The 18583-nt window shown below is 42.7% G+C and overlaps 1 protein-coding gene across 3 annotated transcripts; it reads left to right on the top strand.

Annotated features, from left to right (window-relative positions):
- The first annotated feature begins 174 nt into the window (after window positions 1–174).
- Window positions 175–18360, top strand: PSMG2 (proteasome assembly chaperone 2). Of its 3 annotated transcripts, none has more exons than XM_034762577.1 (7): window positions 175–323; window positions 1690–1861; window positions 6782–6840; window positions 11325–11443; window positions 13919–14092; window positions 16895–17015; window positions 18018–18360. In XM_034762577.1, exons 1-7 carry the CDS (start codon window positions 264–266, stop codon window positions 18111–18113), a joined length of 801 nt encoding a protein of 266 aa, XP_034618468.1. In that variant the 5' UTR covers window positions 175–263; the 3' UTR covers window positions 18114–18360. The 3 variants fall into 3 exon arrangements, with proteins under 3 accessions (XP_034618468.1, XP_034618469.1, XP_034618470.1); XM_034762578.1 differs by having other exon boundaries at window positions 18021–18118; XM_034762579.1 differs by lacking the exon at window positions 175–323 and adding an exon at window positions 363–423.
- The last annotated feature ends 223 nt before the right edge of the window (window positions 18361–18583 follow it).

Raw genomic sequence — 18583 nt, 5'->3', positions numbered from 1 at the left:
GAGGGTGCTGAGCGGACCCTAAGTAGCACGTTCCTACAGAGAGCAGTTTCCTACACTACGCCCCCCACCCTGTTTGGGCTCCAGCTGCGCATCAGAGGACCCCCTGCAAAGGAGCCCTACGGGGAGTGGGGCGGGACAGGCGGTTACAGAGGGCGCCTAACGCCTCCCTCTGCCTCGCCCAGGCGTCAGGCAAAGGCGCCGCAGAGCGGCAGGCCCCCGCTGGAGGACAGACGCACAGCACCGCACCGCTCCCTCCCGGCGGGATGTTTGTGCCCTGCGGCAGTTCCGCTGCTCCGGACTTTGAAGACTTCACGCTCCTGCTGGTAACAAGCCCCCGCCCCCCTCGGTCCCGTCCCCCGCCCGACCCGGCTCAGCAGCTGTCCCGTGTCCCAGCCAAGGCCGAGCGCCCCGCGGCTCTAGCAGGTGCCAGCGCCGGGGCCTCCCTGTCCGCGCGCGGTCCCGGGAAGGGAAACTCCGTCCCCCGTCACCCCGGGGCAAGGGCGAGCAGCGGGGCGGGTCCCCCGCGGGCGGCGCAAATCGGCGCGGCCGGGCCCGGGCTGGGCTCTGGGTTCCAGCGGAAGCGCCGTGTTGGCTCTTGCTGCCCGGCGGTGGGTGTCCGGGGAGGCGGCCGAGGAGTGACCCGGCTGCCCCCGCTGAGCTGGGAAACAGAAACGGCTCTGCCGTGACTCTGTAGTAACCTGCGGGGAGGAGGGTGTCGCTTGTTACCCCTTCTCCCCCTCCCGCAAACAGTACACGGGCTTAACTGTAGGCATGCGAGTAAAGTTAAGCACCATGTACCTGTTCGCAGGCTTGGGATCCATGGTAGGTGCTATATATTCAAATACCCTTTCTTCTCTTTCGGGAGTGCCACATACCCTTTCCAAAGCCATCCATGGCTGAGTTTGATGCAGTCTTCTTAATTAAGCTTTTATTTCCACTAGCAAAACCATTGTCCTGTTGTACAACTAAATGTTCATTGTTTGCCATACTAAGGCTAATCTTTATGGGTAATAGAGGCAGTATGTTGTTGTTGTTTTTCAACAGGGCACATCTTGTAATGCAGTACTGATCTATTAGCATAGGAATGAAATATAGATGATATCTGCCTTCCAATATGTAAAAGGAAGCTTCAGGTTTTCATATCCCATTTTTTAAATATTGGGTAAGAGGGTAGTCATTTGAGCATATACTTAAATATATAAGTTGTGTTTTAATTTATTAATTTGAATACTCCACATAGGTGTTTCCAACTCAAAAATCACAATTGAATGTAAAAAAACTGTAATATCAAAATAGCCAATAGATGTCACTAGGTGCTAATAATTCCTTTATTAGGTCTTAAAGAATATTTTCATGATCTGTCTAGCAAAAAAATTAAGGCCCCAAATTTGTAAACACTTATCCACATGCTTAATTTTATATTGAAATGGGTCTATTCACAGATGTAAAGTTAAGTATAAGTGGTTGCAGGATCTAAACCAAAGTTTGCATTAGTAAAGCTGTTCACAAATTAGCTTTTTTTATCTAATGGCAAGGGCTTACTCTTCGGTGTTTGATTAGTCCAGGTAGGAGAAGAATTCAGATAACTTCATTTCTGACTGTTTGTCAACTATCAATTTTTTTTACTGTAATTCAGGATGTAGAACACAAATTCATTGTTTTAATGCTAAGAATCTTCTGTTATTTCAGCCAGCAGTATCAGTTGGGAATGTTGGCCAGCTGGCGGTAGATCTGGTTATTTTTACCCTTGACATGCCTAAAGTTGGTTACTTCTATACTGATTGCCTGGTGCCAATGGTTGGGAATAATCCATTTGCAACAGCAGAAGAAAACTCAACAGAGTTGAGTATAAATGCTGAAGGTATGTACTAACAGTGTATTTCCAGTGTTCCAAAGTTATGTCTCAAATGTTCAGTTGGGTCCCAAACCTGCAATGAACTATACAGAGACCCCCCAGTGGAAATTACATCTGAAGAAGAGAGGTTTTTACCCACAAAAACTTATGCCCACATAAATCTGTTAGTCTTTAAGGTGCCACCAGACTCCTTGTTGTTTTTGTAGATACAGACTAACACGGCTACCCCCTGATACTTGACCCAGTGGAAATGGGGCTCCATGTGGGTGGAGGGGGTACACCCATGTTATGTTCACTGTAGGGTTGGGACTGTAGTTTCCTTGTAAAGCCAGCTTGTGCTGAAACAGAAAACTACAATGTTGAAATAATATAGTATGTGCCTTTTTATTTATCTAAATTACTGTTCCAATCTGATAATTTCCAGACCAAAATTGCCACAGTCCTGTTCTTAGATTGCTTAAGTGAACCACTTTAAATGAAGAGCTGTAACAAGAACTCTTATGACTTATCACTAGGGCTGCAGGTTTATCACACGGGGCAGCAATGTTTACCTAAATAAGACATTGCTCAGTGATAATTCTAAGGAAGTTAGCCTTCACAGGAAGGACTGAAAACATTCATCCAAATTCTCTCAGTGTTGTTTCTCTCCACCGATGGGTATATTGTCATGCTAATACTTGTCTGCATCACACTTCCACATCTCTGTACAAAGCAGGCTGCTGGCCAAACATTTGCAGGATAGTGAGCATCTGGCCTTTGCAGACAAGCATTTGCGTAGTTAAAGGATTGATCAAGCACGCATAGTATTTCACGCACATCTGGTACAATCAGTCCATCCTATAAGGCTTGTCCAGGCCCAATAGGAGAGGATAGTTGTGGATGTGCTTGATCATCCCAGAGCTTTTCCATTACTTATCAAGAGGGAAAATTGTTAGCAGGTATAAATACAGCCCTTGTTGGTGGCAATTTTTCTCCGTTTGTCTGTTTCTTGGAAAACATCCACTAGTGTAGTTCTGCAAGTGTCGTAATGTTGGTCTTCAAATGGTAAATGCGGCATATGAACACCTCCAGTGTGTTTGACCTCATGAGTGACTGTCTCAGCTATTCTGAGAACCTACAGAGGGAAGAAAGAGTTCTTCAGAAGCTGAATTAAATGCCTTCCAGTAAGATAATGTGGTGTTTCCAGCCAACTTTCAAGTAGTCACATCCCGAAAGAGTGGGAGCGTGGCAGCTTTTAATGGTTTGAGTGAGAGAAAGATATCTCTGAGGAATATACAAGAATTCTCTTACCTAGTAGCAGGCACAAAAAAACAGAATCTTGTGGAAGTATTGGGGGGAGTCTCTCAGAGAGAACATTTGTGTTGTGCAAAAATCTAGAGTTTAGTAGCATCTCCTTTTGTGTCGCTGATGACATGCAAGATCATTTTAGTGTCAGCTTCCTCATGGGAACTATGAAGAAAAGCCTCAGAACAGTGCCAGGCAGCAGTTTCGCTACACTGTATGATGATGATTTTTTGAGCAATTCTTGGCCTGCTGGAGTGTTTTAACTGCAAGGCATGCAGTTAACTCATCCTTTGTGTGAATGTGAGATGGTAGCTTCTTCAGCTGGACGTTGGAGATTTATGTACTGGATAGGTGCAATACTTTGGAGCCTCTTCGATCTGGTAATATTTTTAATTGATTTCTCTGCATATGTGTCAAACACCAGGTGGTCTTGGTCATAGGTCAGGTATTTTCTCTGTAACCTCGTAATGAAATGTTCAGCCAAATCTCAGCAGGTATTAATGGTTTCTGGTTTGTCAAGAACTTAGACATCAGCCATACCATCTATGATTGCTGTGCTGAGAGGCCTCTGCTGTCGGAAGCTACTGGTCACATTTTCAGGTGCTGGGTGAGGAACAGCATGCAGAATGCACATTAGTTTGCTTTTTGCTTGGCACATATGCATTGTTCCATCACATTCAAACATTGATTGATTGTGGTACCATGGGTCACTTGTACTTTATCAGCTGCACTAGGAATTTGTCACGGATTTTGGAATGAATTGTTAAACCAACAGCCACTTGTAGTGATAGATTAGGCATATGCTGCACAGTTATCATGTATATGTTGGAAACCTGCCTTTCACTCAAGCACTCCTATGTGAGGCTTTGTGATAAAATGGCAGCCTTGTGCCCCACTTGCTTACTGTAATACTTGCTGGTGCTGAAATCACTGCAACCACCAGTGCACCACTTAAAGTAACATATGTAAAGTATTACAATATTATTTTTTTTTGTTAGGTTTAGCAGCAGCTTTGGATTCTTGAAACGCCCACGTACTGCAGGACAAAATGCTTTTTTGTAAAAATGTAGCAGTTGCAGACAGTCTTCATATTACTGTTAACATCAATGCTTTCTTTTGCTTTGGGTAGTTCCATGTCTTTTTTTGCAGCTTTGAAGGATATGAGCTGTGATTTATTTCTGTGGACAGGATTGCTAAAAACTGCATCCATATCCCACAGTTCCCCTTTAATAAGTGGTTTAAGAGCAGGATTTGTTCCTCTTCAATCATGTTTGAAGCACATTTCTCTGTAATTAATCTCTGCAGCAGCCATCGCTAACACCTTCCCACCCATAAGAGCAATGGTTTCCAAACTATGGATTGCACCCCCAAATGGAGTTGCACCATCAGCAGATGAGTTATGGGTCCAGTTGGCCATGCTGTCTGCCCCCAGTGTTTCCATACCTGGTCCATGAATGCTGCACCAGGAGGCTGTCACTTTTATCTACAAAATGGCAGCCTCCTCATGGCATGACCTTCCACATACGGTGCTTGTGAGGTCACGTTACGTGGAGGCCGCCATTTGGTAGATCAAAACAGCCTCCTGGCGTTTGTGGAGCAGATACAGACAGGTTGGCTGTGCGGATGGCAATTTGCATCATCCAGCTGTGCAAGCATCCAGCTCAGGGACCTGAATGCAGAAGATCCTTATCTGTGGGCAGCAGCCCTATGAACAAAGCATCCTCTGTGCTTGAGCTGGTGGGAGTCTATGTTAGCCTTTTCTGAGAGAGGACTCTGCAGTGTCTTGTAAGGTCCATAAGGTAGGGCCCATATTTTCCTTTATGGCAACCTGAGTACTCTATTGGCACTCAATAAAGAATCATTGTAAGTCACTGTTTCTCTATTGCCCTAAGATCACCACACAGGGCCACCTTAAGTTCTGGCTGCCTTTGCTTAACAGTGAATTCCTCTTTGATTTGTGATAAGAGGCACAATCGACTAATTTTTACACTGAATTCCTGCCTTAGCCTCAAGCAGTGACTCTAGTGTTGCTGTTATGAACAAAAAACAGGAATTCAAGAAATGTGCTTGCAAATATGACGAGGCTTTCTTTGATTTGATTATAGCTTCACCAGAATTTTGGTCAAGAACGAAGAAAGCCCAAAATGCCTGCTATGTCACACAGTGTTATCTAGTGAAAGCATGACACCTAATACAGTTAAATTACACTTGGAAACCCTTCACTAGGAGCATATAAGAAAACGAAGGTAACTTTTCCAGCGCTGGAAAAAAGAACTTTTGTGTCAACGAGTGCAATTCAAAAGAGCCATGTCCGTCTCTGAGCAAGCTCAGAAAGCACCATTTGAGGTGAATTACCATATGTCACAGTCCAAGAAGCCTCACAAAATTGGATAGATTTTGATTTTTGCCAGCTGCAATCAATAAGGGGAACATAATATGTTGGGGAAACTAAGGCAAATAAACTCAAAGCCATAGCACTCTCCAACAACACAGTGAAGCAAAGGATTGAGGTGATAGCAGCAGATCAGGAAAACACACTGGTCGAGCATCTGAAAAACATGGATGCTTTTGCTCTTCAAGTTGATGTGAGCAGTGAGGGCCGTGATGCAAATTTCTTGATTTTAGTGAAATACACATGAGAGGGTGCAATTCTCGAAGTCACTGTGTTCTGTTTCCCTCTTTCCAGTCATGAGATGGCACAAGGAATGTTCAAGTGTCCTGTGGGGCTACATGTAAGACAAAAATATATTGTGTGATTAAATTGTGGGCTTTTGCACAGTTGGAGCTTTGTCTATGGCAGAACACGCAGCAGGTCTGCATGCCTTGATAAAGAAAGTTGCTCCGTCTGCTGTATGGAGTCATTGCAGGAGTCTTGGAACAACTGGTATCTAAAGCTCTGAGTCCAGAGCTATGTGATGTTTTGCAGCTGATCTCATCTATTATGAACTACATCAAGACTCAGTCTCTTTGCACATGTCTGTTTGCAAAACTTGGTGAAGAAATGGGGTCTGATCATGATGTGGCGTTATTCCACAGTGAAGCTCTTTGGCTGTCAAGAGGAAAAGTACTTGGATGATTTTTTTGAACTGAGAGATGAGCTGTGTATCTGTGCAATAGACTGCAAAAAGGATGAATTTAGCTTTCTGTTTGACCAAAGGAAGATGTGCTTATGTCACCAACATATTTGGGAAACTGAATGAACTGAATATAGGTCTGCAAGGAAAAAAACACCCACATCCTTCATCTGAGTAATTTGAATCATAGGATTCATGAGAAAATTGTTTCCTGGAAGAATAATCTATTGAAGACAACCTATGAATCCTTCCTGCAGCTTTGTCCCCTTGGAAGAGGCTGCAGCTGTCAAAAGCTGGCTTATCATTTCACCAAACTCTGGTTCCAAATGCTTAGCTAGTAACTTCCACCAGTTCAGTGGTTTGATTGTTTTTAAAACTTCAGAGTCAAACATACTGAATTTATTTTTAATAAATATTGAATATTTTTATTTAGTTTAAATTATTTTAATTAATTTGTATTTAGAATATCCTTTTTTATCCACTGTTATAAATCATATTAATCTGAACATGTCTAACCCTACATTATGCACTTATTTTATCTTTACACAACTGTTTTTGTTTTTTGCAGTGTATTCTTTACCTGCTAAAAAGCTTGTGGTTCTCCAGATCAGATCACCGTTTGTAAAGGTATGTATATTATTGGTTGTTCCCACTGAGTCTATTGAAAGCTGAATAAGACAATGTTCATATCCAAATTCTTTAGCAGTCAAGAGTCATGTTAACCATTTTTTGAAATAAATCCAAAAGTAACTATAGCTGGAGAAAGATTCCAGTACAGAAAATTGCTTCTCTTTAAAACGACTCTAAAAATTGTTTCTGGCAAGGCTTCTATCCAGCAAATATATAAAATAATGGGAAATAAGTTGGAATCAAAATCTTTCTAAACTGTTGTAACTAGTAAGATGCTTATCAAACAAATACAGTTGAAAATTGCCATTAATTACCTAATTGTTTATCTACTGTTTGAATTAAACTCTGGTTGTGGACTGCTGAGAAACGACAAACTGGACTTAATCAGACGATAGGTGCATGATGTTGCATATTACTTAGTTATTGTCACTAGGATAGTGGCAGTATTTAATCCATTTATTTTTGGAAAATATCTCCTTATTAAGGCTATGTTTTAGTCACAGGTATTTTTAGTAAAAATCATGGACAGGTCATGGACAGTAAACAAAAATTCATGGCCCGTGACCCATTCATGATTTGTACTATATACCCCCAGACTAAATCTGCGAGATGGGAGGGCGCTGGCAGGCTCCCTACTTGGCTCTCGTCTCCCCGGAAGCAGCAACATCCTTCTCCCTCTGTTCTTAGGCAGAGGCATGGCTAGGCAGCTCTGTGTGCTGCCTCTACCCTGAGCGCCGGCTCCGCAGCTCCCATTGGCCGGGAACTGTGGCCAATGGGAGCTACAGAGGTAGTGCGCAGAGCCCCCCGGCCACACCTCCGCCTAGGAGCTGAGGGATGTCACCGCTTCTGGGGAACCCCCCCCCACCCCGAGGTAAGCGCTGCCCAGAGCCCTCACCCTGTCCTGTGCCCCAGCCCTGAGCCCTCCTCCCACACCCAAACTCCTGCTGCTGGGGGAGGTGGGTGTGGTGGCCCGAAACTGGCCCTGGGGCTGCCTGAGCTACTCAGGCAGCCCCCAGGACAGCTGCACTGGCTGCTGCAGAAGTCCCGGAAAGTCCCAGAATCTGTGACTTCTGTGACAAACTCGCAGCCTTACTTATATAACGCTACCTGATATAACATGAATTCTGATATAACGCGGTAAAGCAGTGCTCCGGGGGGGTGGAGCTGCGCATTCCAGCGGATCAAAGCAAGTTCGGTTTCACCTATAATGCGGGAAGACTTTTTGGCTCCCGAGGACAGAGTTATATCGAGGTAGAGGTGTAGTGTACATTTGTGCTGTTTATCTCTAAAATAAATTTATTTCTGCCGTCAAAATGACTCAGTTGTTTCTCAGGATTCTTCATCTACCTCAGAACTGAGGTTATAATGTGAAATGAGGAGGAATTCATATTGTTGTATACTTGCTATGTGGAGATAGTGATTGCCATTAAAGCCAGCATTTACCATACCAGAGTAACTGAGCACAGTTTTTGGCTAGTTCAAGTGTATGGGTTCTTAAAAACCTTCAACATTTACAATCTAACTGTAGTAGATTTATGATGGGTTGGACCCCCCTTTTGGGATGGCACCTGATGTAATGGGGTTTCACTGAGCCGCTCCTGCTCCACCACCCTGGAATCCCTCTTCGTTTGGTGAATTAGGCTCTCTGGTTTCTTGCAGCACATACACATAGGTAGGGCTGTTATGCTCATACAAAGCACATGGGATCTTTATAGAGGAAGGTAAATACACAGCATTTATTGAGAATACCACAGTTAGCATATGCTTTTTAGACACACACACACACACACACACACACACACACACACACACTCTCTCTCTCTCGCCACTGATGTTCATAGGTACCAGTCCAGAGTCTGAATCAATCTAGTGGCCAGCCAGATTGGTCGCAGAGAGGAGCGGGGTTCTATCGGTCGCGATCCGATGCTCCTGGAGTGTGGCAAGACGAACCCAAAGTCCTATGGCAAAGCACCCTGTTCTTACAGGTTTTCTTCTCTGTTGAAGCCTATGGATTTTGCTGTGTCACTTTGTGACCAGTTACTTCTTAATTGGTGTAAACATTCCAATACACCTCCGAGAGGGTCATCCTGTCCTTTGTTCCGATTTAATCAATTGTCTTTAGGGGTGCGAGCCTTTACCTCAGGGTCGTCAAACTGCCCTTCATTATGGATGTGTGTTGATGATTCTTTGATGTCCTTCAAGTTTCTTCCTTGACTGGCTATAACAATGGCCTTCACACCTTATCTTTTTCTAATGCATACATTCCTCATTCACACAAACAGATTGAGAATACAAACAGTAGTATTTTATATTGAGCACCAGGGCATTGCAAATTAAACCTGTCTAAGTTTTACAATCAATAACCAAGACAATTTACATTGAGACCCAGGCCTTCAATGTTCCTCTAATCTACTTAACATAGACACAATAGAGAATCCTGTCTCTTACTTCTTAATTTGTAATACATATAGGAAACCATAGTAGCTTTATTACTTATTCTAAAACAAAAGGATGACCATAATTAGTCATAAGGATTGTTCTGGTCTGTCATTCCTTTCTGCTATTCAAAAGGGGTGGCTGACAGGATGAAATTAAATCATACATCAATTCTCATAGTACATTATAAAATCCAGCTCCTACAGGGCCACACCCAGCTGCAAACAGACGGAAGTCAGCTCTGTGTGAGAGGATTCACCCAGCACTCACGTGCGCATCCCTTTTGGGGAATAAACCCAAAATAATACTGTCTTGCGCTGTATAGAAAAATCTTCACAGCACCCTCTCCCTCAGCGTGAAGAGAGAGATGCACAACTTCTTGCCCCCCAGTTAGAAATTGCACAAACTGGGTTTAATAATAAACAAAACAAATTTATTAACTATAAAAGGCAGATTTTAAGTGATTATAAGGGATAGCAAACCAAACAAAGCAGATTACTGAGCAAATAAAACAAAACACGCATATTAAGCTAAGATCTTAGAGACTGGTTTCAAGAAGTAATTTCTCACCCTAAATGTTGTTTTAAGCTATTAGTAGAGTTTCTCTAGCTTAGAGTTCCAGTTATTTCTTCTTACAGGCTGGAACCCTGCCTTTCCCCTCAAGTTAGTTCTTTGTCCCTTCATGTGTGACAGATTTGTTACCAGACTGCCTGGGGCATCAGGTGATTAGGCTGAGGCCGCAGGATTTTTAGGGAGGAGATGACAGAGCACACCAAGTATTTGAATTATACAGCTTTATTGATTAAAATAATAAAATAACAGTGGCGAGTGATGAGTGCTCCCCCCCCGTAACTCAGAGGAAGGAAAAAAGCGTTCTTGCCCCAAGCCCGAGGCTGCTTTTATACTCTCGCACGCTCTACCCAAGGCTGGCCAGGAGTTCTGTCCTGGGATCAAGTTGTTTAAGATCCGCAGTTGATTTCCGAATTGCTTCAGCTCTCAGGAGGGTTTTAAGTCCTGTTTTTTTTTTTTTTTTTTGGGGGGGGGGGGGGGGGTTGTTCCGTTCTGCAACCTCTGTTCCTGGTGCTTTTTGTACCAGTCCAAACCGGCTTTCTGTGTTTTTTTTTTTTCCCCGCTTTCCCAAAACATACCAGCTCCAGAGACGCGAGGCTCTGCGCTCCCCCCCACCCCAGTCTTACCTGTGTTTTCCATCTCTGCAGCCCTGGTTCAGTGGACTTTTTCTTTTCTTATGGCTGGCTGTGGCTGGGTGAGAGAGAAATGCCGCTGCAGACTTTTTGTCTAGTGCCGTGACCTTGGACTGGGGCCAGTGTCGTCTTGTCAGACTGAGCTTGCTAGCTGCAGTGTTGAGTTAACCCGTTCTCTGCTCTCTTCCTCCTTCCCCCTTGGCCTCTTGCAGCCTGCAAAGGAATCTTTCATTCCACACTCACACCTTTGATCCTTCCCAAAATGCCCTGCAATGCTTGCAACATAGTTAGCAATATACAATGCTGATTTGCCTCCCCATGGGACCCCCTGAGGGAGAGAGTCCTTGGGTCTGTGACATATGTACTTTTAGCAGTCTTTCTTCTGGGGTATGCAATGGAGGAGAGTCTAGATTAACCTCCTCCCTAGCCTTAAAAAGGATTTACCTAAGGCAGGAAACCTTTGTTTTGATCCCCATCCTCCTACAGAGGAAAAGAGCCAGCAGTGTCCAAGGTGGTATATGGGGTGTAACGTCACAAGATTTTCCACTAGGAGCTGGATCGGGCTTTTAGATACTAGTGTATGAAAATAGCTGGTAAATGTTGACTTGATTCATAATCATAAGCATTGTAGTTAAGCTTGGTTCCATCCTTAACCTTCCACTTAAAAGCTGTATTCTAAAATAAAGACTTAACAGGCATGAGGAAAATCTAGTTTGTTAAATGAACATCTTGCATCGTCCCTAAACATTAAAAGCATTACAAACCATAAAAATTGTAGCTTTTTGTCATTTCTTAAATACCTAATCTTTCATTCTGCTTCTTCTCCTCCATCTTGATATAAAGAACAAGTATAGGTCATTTTGTCAAACACTGCTTTCTTGGGTGAAAAGCAGTAGATGTGCCAAAGTCATTCTTCTATCAAGCAGCCATGCATATCAGCGTGATGATCAGCAGCTTCATGGGTATGTTCATATGTGTGCTTTAAGGAATTTAATATTCCTGTTCTTTTCCATAAAGTTAACTGACATGTTTCCATTTAGCATAGGTCCCATTACTTTAAGTACATTTGATATGGTTCCTTTTGCTTAGCTGTGTGTGTATAGGTTGTGCAAACTTAATATTAGAGCTGTCAAGTGATTAAAAAAATTAATCGTGTGATTAATCACAGTTGCTGTCAAACTGTTAAACAATATTAGAATGCCATTTATTTAAATATTTTTGGGGTTTTCTATATTTTCAAATATAGGGTCAGGGTTGGGGGTTCTGGGTTTCAGCCCTGCTCGGGGCTTTAGCCCCCCCTCATGGTGTGGGGCTTCAGCCCCCTTGGGGCTCAGAGCTCCAGGCTTCAAGCTCTCCCTCCCCCCCCCACTTGGGGTTTCAGCCCAGTGCAGGACTCAGGGCTTCAGTCCCCTCTTGGGGCTGGGGCTGCTCCAGGCCCCATCTGCCGCCTGGGAAGCTGCGGATGAGGCTTCAGCCTCCCACTGCCGGTGCCTCCTGCCCCATCCAAAGGTATGCGATTAACATGTTAAAGAAATTAATGGGTTCATTTTGCTTTCAGTTAATTACAGGGATTAACTGCAATTAAATTGCCCGCTTTACTTAATATGTATGAAATAGAACTGTAAAGGGATGCTTTTAGGTTATAGTTAAAATTGAATTTTAGTTTGCATCTCACTGTATCCTGGCTGTTTTGTTTTCACATTTCAGCTTGGATAAAAGATGACTCAGATTAATTTTCAGTTACTGTTAATTTTTGATCAGTTTAAGTTTCTGCTCTTTTACATTAGCACGACATTGCAATGTTAAGCTTACAAATAATCCAGGGTAATGTTAATTCTTTTAAAAATGAGCATTTTTCAATGATTGAGGGCATCACAATCCATGATTTAAAAATGTGACATCACTGTTTTTGCAGAAGACCTACTGTTATTTCAGTTAAACAAGTCTTCAGTGTCTTAAAGGAGTCTTGAGATCTATAAATGTTTATCGGTCTGATGGGGATAGTCTGCACTTTAAGGGTACAGTCTGCACCTTAAGGGTACGAGGTGCTATGGGTTCAGCCCATCCCATCATAGTGTGGCCCTTTAAAATTGTGAAAGGTTCTATATCTGTGTATAATAAAGAAAAAAGGCTGAGGAGATATAGATAGAGAGGAAGTGTGTGAGGGAATGAATGAGGTTGGGAAGAAGTCCTGTCACTGTCTTTAAGAGCCTGGGGCCAGGAGATTTTGCAGAGTGGGTGGGTCGAGATTGCTGTAGTCTCACCAACTGCTGCCTCCTCTTTGATAGCAGGGAGACAGCAGCAGAAAGACTGACCTGTTGAACCTTCTGAGTTGAAGTAATTGGGAAGAAGGAGCCAGTTGAAGGAGGAGCTGGTTGAGGCCCTACAGCTGGCTAAAGTACAAGCCAGCTTCTAGGAGGAAAGCTGAGAACTGGCCTAAGGAGTGCCGTAATAACTGCCTGAATTACTCAGCTCCAGGAGGAGAGTATGGGGCTCCTGCCATAAGGGGAGAAACTATGACTGTTTGTATATATACTGTTCCACAAGGAGAGCAAGGGGCTCTCAGTTTTGGGAGAGACAGAGGGATTGGCTACCTTACAATGCCAACTCTAGGAAGGCGACAAAGCGGGACCTGTCTTCTGAACCAGGGCAAGAGCTGATTGGGACTCTTAAATGGACCCACAGTGGGGTGAAAGTGGCACAACTGACAATGAGTTACACTTTGTGGAAAGACTTAATAAATCAGACCCCACAAAGGGGATACATGTTTTGAAGCAGGTTAATCAGGGAGACTGATTGAAAGAAACTGGGTAAGGTGAGTGCTGAATGCAATTACTCAGCAGATCAGAGATGGTAGATCCAGTCAGTGAACATTTAAGCTCTGGCCCTTCCTCCAAAGTGTAGGCTTGGGAATCGCCTGTTTGGAATTGACATGAGCAATCACTTGAACAAGAAAACACTGTTACTAACCTTCTTGTAACTGTTGTTCTTTGGGATGTTGCTCATGTCCATTTCCATACCCACCCGCCTACCCCTCTGTCGGAGTACCCAGCAAGAAGGATCTGAGGGGATGGCAGCTTGGGAGGACCCTATATTGACCGTCATGAAGGCGTGACCCCAGGGCGCACCCAGACCGACTGTTGGGGGAAAATTTTCTGGCTGCTGAGCACGCGGCTTGCATGCACCTGATTGGAACTGACATGAGCAATCACTAGAAGAAGGCACATTTTGGAAGTAAATATTCATTGTGTGTGGCAGATTGCTGATCAGCTTAGGTTTTTGCAACCTCATTAGTCTGTGGGTTTGACTTGTGGAAGAAAGCAATTGCTGTGCGCTTTCATTACCAGGTTGAGGCCCTAGAAGATTACAATTATCCTTTTACACAAGTAACCTATATAACTATTTACAGTATTCTTGCATTTTATGATTTATTCCAGTACTCCACTACGATACTTACTCTCACCTGCTATTCAGAAAACAGCTGGAGATCTAATGCAGAGGCTAAACTGGAAAGAGATGGAAAAAGTTGCTGCTTACCCAGGAGTAAATGATGCAGACATGGTACTACGTATTCCTGGAGGTGGCATCACAACATTATTATTCAGTGAGAGGTGGGTGAGCTGGCTGATGTTAAAGGGAACCATAGTAAGATGTCAGAAGTCCCTGTTTTTATTACCCAGCTACAATCTACTTTTGCCTGTTTAGTCAGATCCCAGGAAAAATGACCATACATTGTCTTTTCGTGGGATGCTGTGTATATTATTAGTAATGGTATTCTTCAGAAAAACCTGTAGGCGTAGAACAGGAGATTGTCATCCCCAGAACAAGCCCATGATTGAGAGAGGATTTACATGATGTATAAAAACCCTAGCAAAATAGAGCTGCAGCACAGTAGCCAACAATCTGACTTTCATGTTTTTTGAGGTGGCTAGAGGGGAAAAGGAGGAAGGCAGCAATCAAGATCATAATTGAAACACTTGCCCTATTTGATGATTAAGAACAGTGTTCTACCATACGTACTTTAACGTATTTAAGCGCCAAATTAATGCAGAAATTATCTATTAAATTAATGGAGCTATCCCATCTCCTAGAACTGGAAGGGACCTTGAAAGGTCATCGAGTCCAGCCCCCTGCCTTCACTAGCAGGACCAAGTACTGATTTTGCCCCAGATCCCTAAGTGGCCCCCTCAAGGATTGAACTCACAACCCTGGGTTTAGCAGGCCAATGCTCAAACCACTGAGCTATCCCTCCCGATATATATTATATATATCTTATTATAGCAAAATAAGATACAGAAAACTTTCCTTGTTTGTGAGTTTGGTCCATAACAGAGACACATGTTGAGTTAAACAGCTTCTGTAAAGATACTTGCTTTCACGATGATTGAAATAGTTCCCAATGATATGCTCAGTCTTTACAGAATAAAATTCTAAACTTTGATTTTGTTGAGTCTTTGGCTTCAGGACCAGCAGACAGTTTTAAAAAAAAAAAGAATGCATTTGGGTAAAAGATTATGCTAAAAGCAAGTCTGAGTTTCAAGAATTTGACCATAAAGCTTACCATGCTGAGTGAGTAAAACAACTTTTGCAATGAAGTGTGTTAAATTATTTTGTGCCAGGTACAAGAATTTACTACTTTCTTAGCATATGTTGCCTTTTAGCCCATCTGAACTTTAGCCTTGACGAGGGTTGAAAATCCTGGCCTGTTCCTTGATGCATGTATTATTTGATCATGGAAGCACAGAGGAGCCCCTATCAAGATTTAGACCCTATTGCACTAGGTGTTGTATAAAACACAAAGAAAGAGACGATCCCTGCCTTGAAAAGCTTACAATCTAAATTTGATGTGACAAGGGAGGAGATGAGAAAGGAAACAGGTATAGAGATGTTAAGTGATTTGACCTAGTTCACACAGCAAGTCAGTGGAAGAGCTGGGCCTAGCATCCAGACTTCTTGACTTCCAGTCTACAGGTCTGTGTACACCATGCTGCCTTTCAGAAAGACAGTCTGACATTTTATGCACCAAATACTCTGTATCCCATGCTTCACAAAGCTTAGGCTGAAGATTCAATGTGTCTGCTTTTCTCAGGCTACTGTTTTTAATGACTTTCCCAATCTTGAAACTTGAATTAGGTTTAAGCTATTTGTTTTTGTTCTTTTTTTGGGGTGGGGGAGAGATGTGAATTAACATTTATTTCCCCCTTAAGTTTAGAATAAACTTTCATATCTTTTTAAATTTGCCATTTCAAATGGGAAACTTATTTGAACAGTGTCTTCATGTTCAAATACATATTTCATTGAGTATCTCATTCTTTCTTTACGGTGTTTAAGAAAGTAAGATAGTTATTCTTCTACTCTATGACTAGAATGTTACTGTCTGCTAGTTCTGAAACATTTAGTTACTGTTTTCTAACCCAAGTTTTATTGTAATTCCAGGTTGGAAATATTTATAATTGTATTTGTAATGAATCACTCATTAGAAGTGATTGCTGTTTGAATTACTAATACTTCAATACAAGCTCCCAGTATGGTCGGTGTTTTCCCTTTTCAGGCATGAGGCACATCTTTATTCATTTTGAAACTGAAGTGAAATTCCTAGGCTAAATATTAAGGGAGGCAGCTTCCAAACTGGATTATATTTAGAATTTTTCTACTTTTCCCCTCAGGCTTATATCAGATGGAGCTCTATCCTCATCCCTAATATCAAGCTACATCCATCCCAAGAATGTGTATTTGTTAGCTCAGTAAAGTTATACTCCCATCATGCCTTTCCTTGTCTTATTCTGTCCCTCTTGAGATTCCTTTCTAGGTCCTTCCTGTTATCTTAAGTAAATTATCCTCCATCTATATTCATCTGGTTCCAGCAGCTATTCCATGATTTAACTACCCATATCCAAGTCCTACCTTCTTTCATAGTGTGGGGGCACTGGTTTTGCACTTTACATATAACTGCTCTACTTTTCAGTTTGTAGTACATTAAGAGATTAAGGGTCAATATCAAAGGAATCTGTATGAATGCCCAAGTAGTAGTACCAAAACCACAAATTAGCTGTGTAGTAGTTTATAATCAGTACTCCCACAGCATAGGATCTATGCCCCCCAAAAAGTCAAAACCAGTTTGCATCCAAAGAAGTGAGGTTTTTACCCACGAAAGCTTATGCCCAAATAAATCTGTTAGTCTTTAGGGTGCCACCACACTCCTTGTTGTTTTTGTAGATACAGACTAACACGGCTACCCCCTGATACTTAGTCAACAAACTGCTTATCAGAAGGCAAACAAAAAACCTGGATTTTTTTAATTTAAAAAACCAATGGGCTGCTCCTTTTTATGTGTAAGACTAAAAACTGATGTTAAAGTAATCACTGGTGGGGGGTTTTGTGCCAATTGACAATCTGAGCAATTTCTGTTCCAGTTGTTCAAATGGAATTCAAATGGCAGTTCTGTTGAAATTCTGCTCAGAGGGGGACAACATCCCTGATGCACTGGCTCTTGTTAACTATCTTAATGAATGGCTCCAGCTAATTAAAAGTGAAGTAAGTACTCTTTCAGCTAAAGTTTTTGCTTTTAGCTCTTACTGTTTATTTCAGCAGCTCAAAATTAGAGACTCCTTTCCCTTCATGAACTTGACAGCCTGCCAGATGAGGTTGCATGCCAGAGTAGGTGCTGTCCTTTTGTTCCAAGGTTAGTGGAAGCAAACTCAAACCCAGTATGTAGGGCCCTACCAAATTCATGGTCCGGTTTGGTCAATTTCATGGCGATAGGATTTTAAAAATCAAATGTCATGATTTCAGCTATTTCAATTTGAAACTTCACAATGTTGTAATTGTAGGGGTCCTAACCCATAAAGGAGGTGTGTGTGTGGTATCACAAGATTACTGTAGCAGGGGGTTGGGATACTGCTGTTGGCAGCGCTGCCTTTAGAGCTGGGCTCCTGGCCAGCATCCACCACACTCCAGTTGCCCAGCTCTGAAGGCAGAGCTGGGGGTAGCAGTAGCACAAAAGTAAGGGTGGCATGGTATGGTACTGCCACCCTTGCATCTGTGTGGCTGCTGGCTGGGGCACTCCTTCAGAGTTGGGCACCTAGCCAAAAGCTGCTGCTCTCCGGCTGCCTAGTTCTGAAGGCAGCACAGAAGTAAGAGTGGCAACATTGTGACCCCCCCCGCCCCCCCAAAAAAAACCTTGCAATGCCCCTGTAACTCCCTTTTGGGTCAGGGCCCCCAATTTGAGAAATGTTGATCTCCCTTGTGAAGTCTGCATAGCATGGGGTAAAAGCTCACACAAGACCAGATTTCATGGTCTAACACGTTTCATGCTGGAAACAAACATTACTGGGATGGGTTGGAGTTATGAGCCTGTTTGATATTATAGTAGTTCTAAGACAAGCTATAGTGATTATAGGGATGTAAAATGGTGCAGTCCAGTACACCTGTTACTAAATATCCCCCCCAAAAGGGAAGGGAAATGGGAAAAGCTGACTTGCCATCTGGGGTAAATGTAATACCAAAGTTTGTAAATGTATTTTGTTCTTAAATCAGCAGAACAGCGATGTGCCAGCTACTCCTTCACACTGGAAAATACCACATTCTTGGAGATTACTCTTTGGTAGTGGCCTTCCACCTGCACTCTACTGATTACTGATTTTTCAAAATACCAGAGTAATCTCCCTCTAAAGAGTAACAGACAATGTTGTTGCTTAGCATTCATTAATATTATGTACATTAATATCCTATTTATGCAAACATTTCCTTTGATACACTGTGAATATCAAAATTAATGTGGGTCTCACTCTGACCAAAGAGGTGTATGGTGTGCACAGAAGTTTTTGGTATCTTTTAGTGACTTTTTTCCTAATAAAATACAAAGTTTGTTTTTCTTTTAGCGGGTTAACCATATCATTTAATATCCTGCTCCCCCACCATTGCCATGCGGGTAACAAACTTTGATCCTTAAGAATTGCTATGAGACCCTTTACCCCATTAGACTACTCCCTCTCCCCCCTCATCTTCCTGGCAGTTTAAGCAAGCCGCCAGTGACTCCTAGTCCACTATCTGTGGAGGTACATTGCAGAAGACATATCAGCCTGGACTGTGTTCTCTTTTAA

This window comes from Trachemys scripta, chromosome 2, assembly GCF_013100865.1.
Source record: "Trachemys scripta elegans isolate TJP31775 chromosome 2, CAS_Tse_1.0, whole genome shotgun sequence".
In the NCBI taxonomy this organism is placed as follows: Eukaryota; Metazoa; Chordata; order Testudines; family Emydidae; genus Trachemys; species Trachemys scripta.
This window is presented reverse-complemented; position numbering and strand designations above follow the sequence as displayed.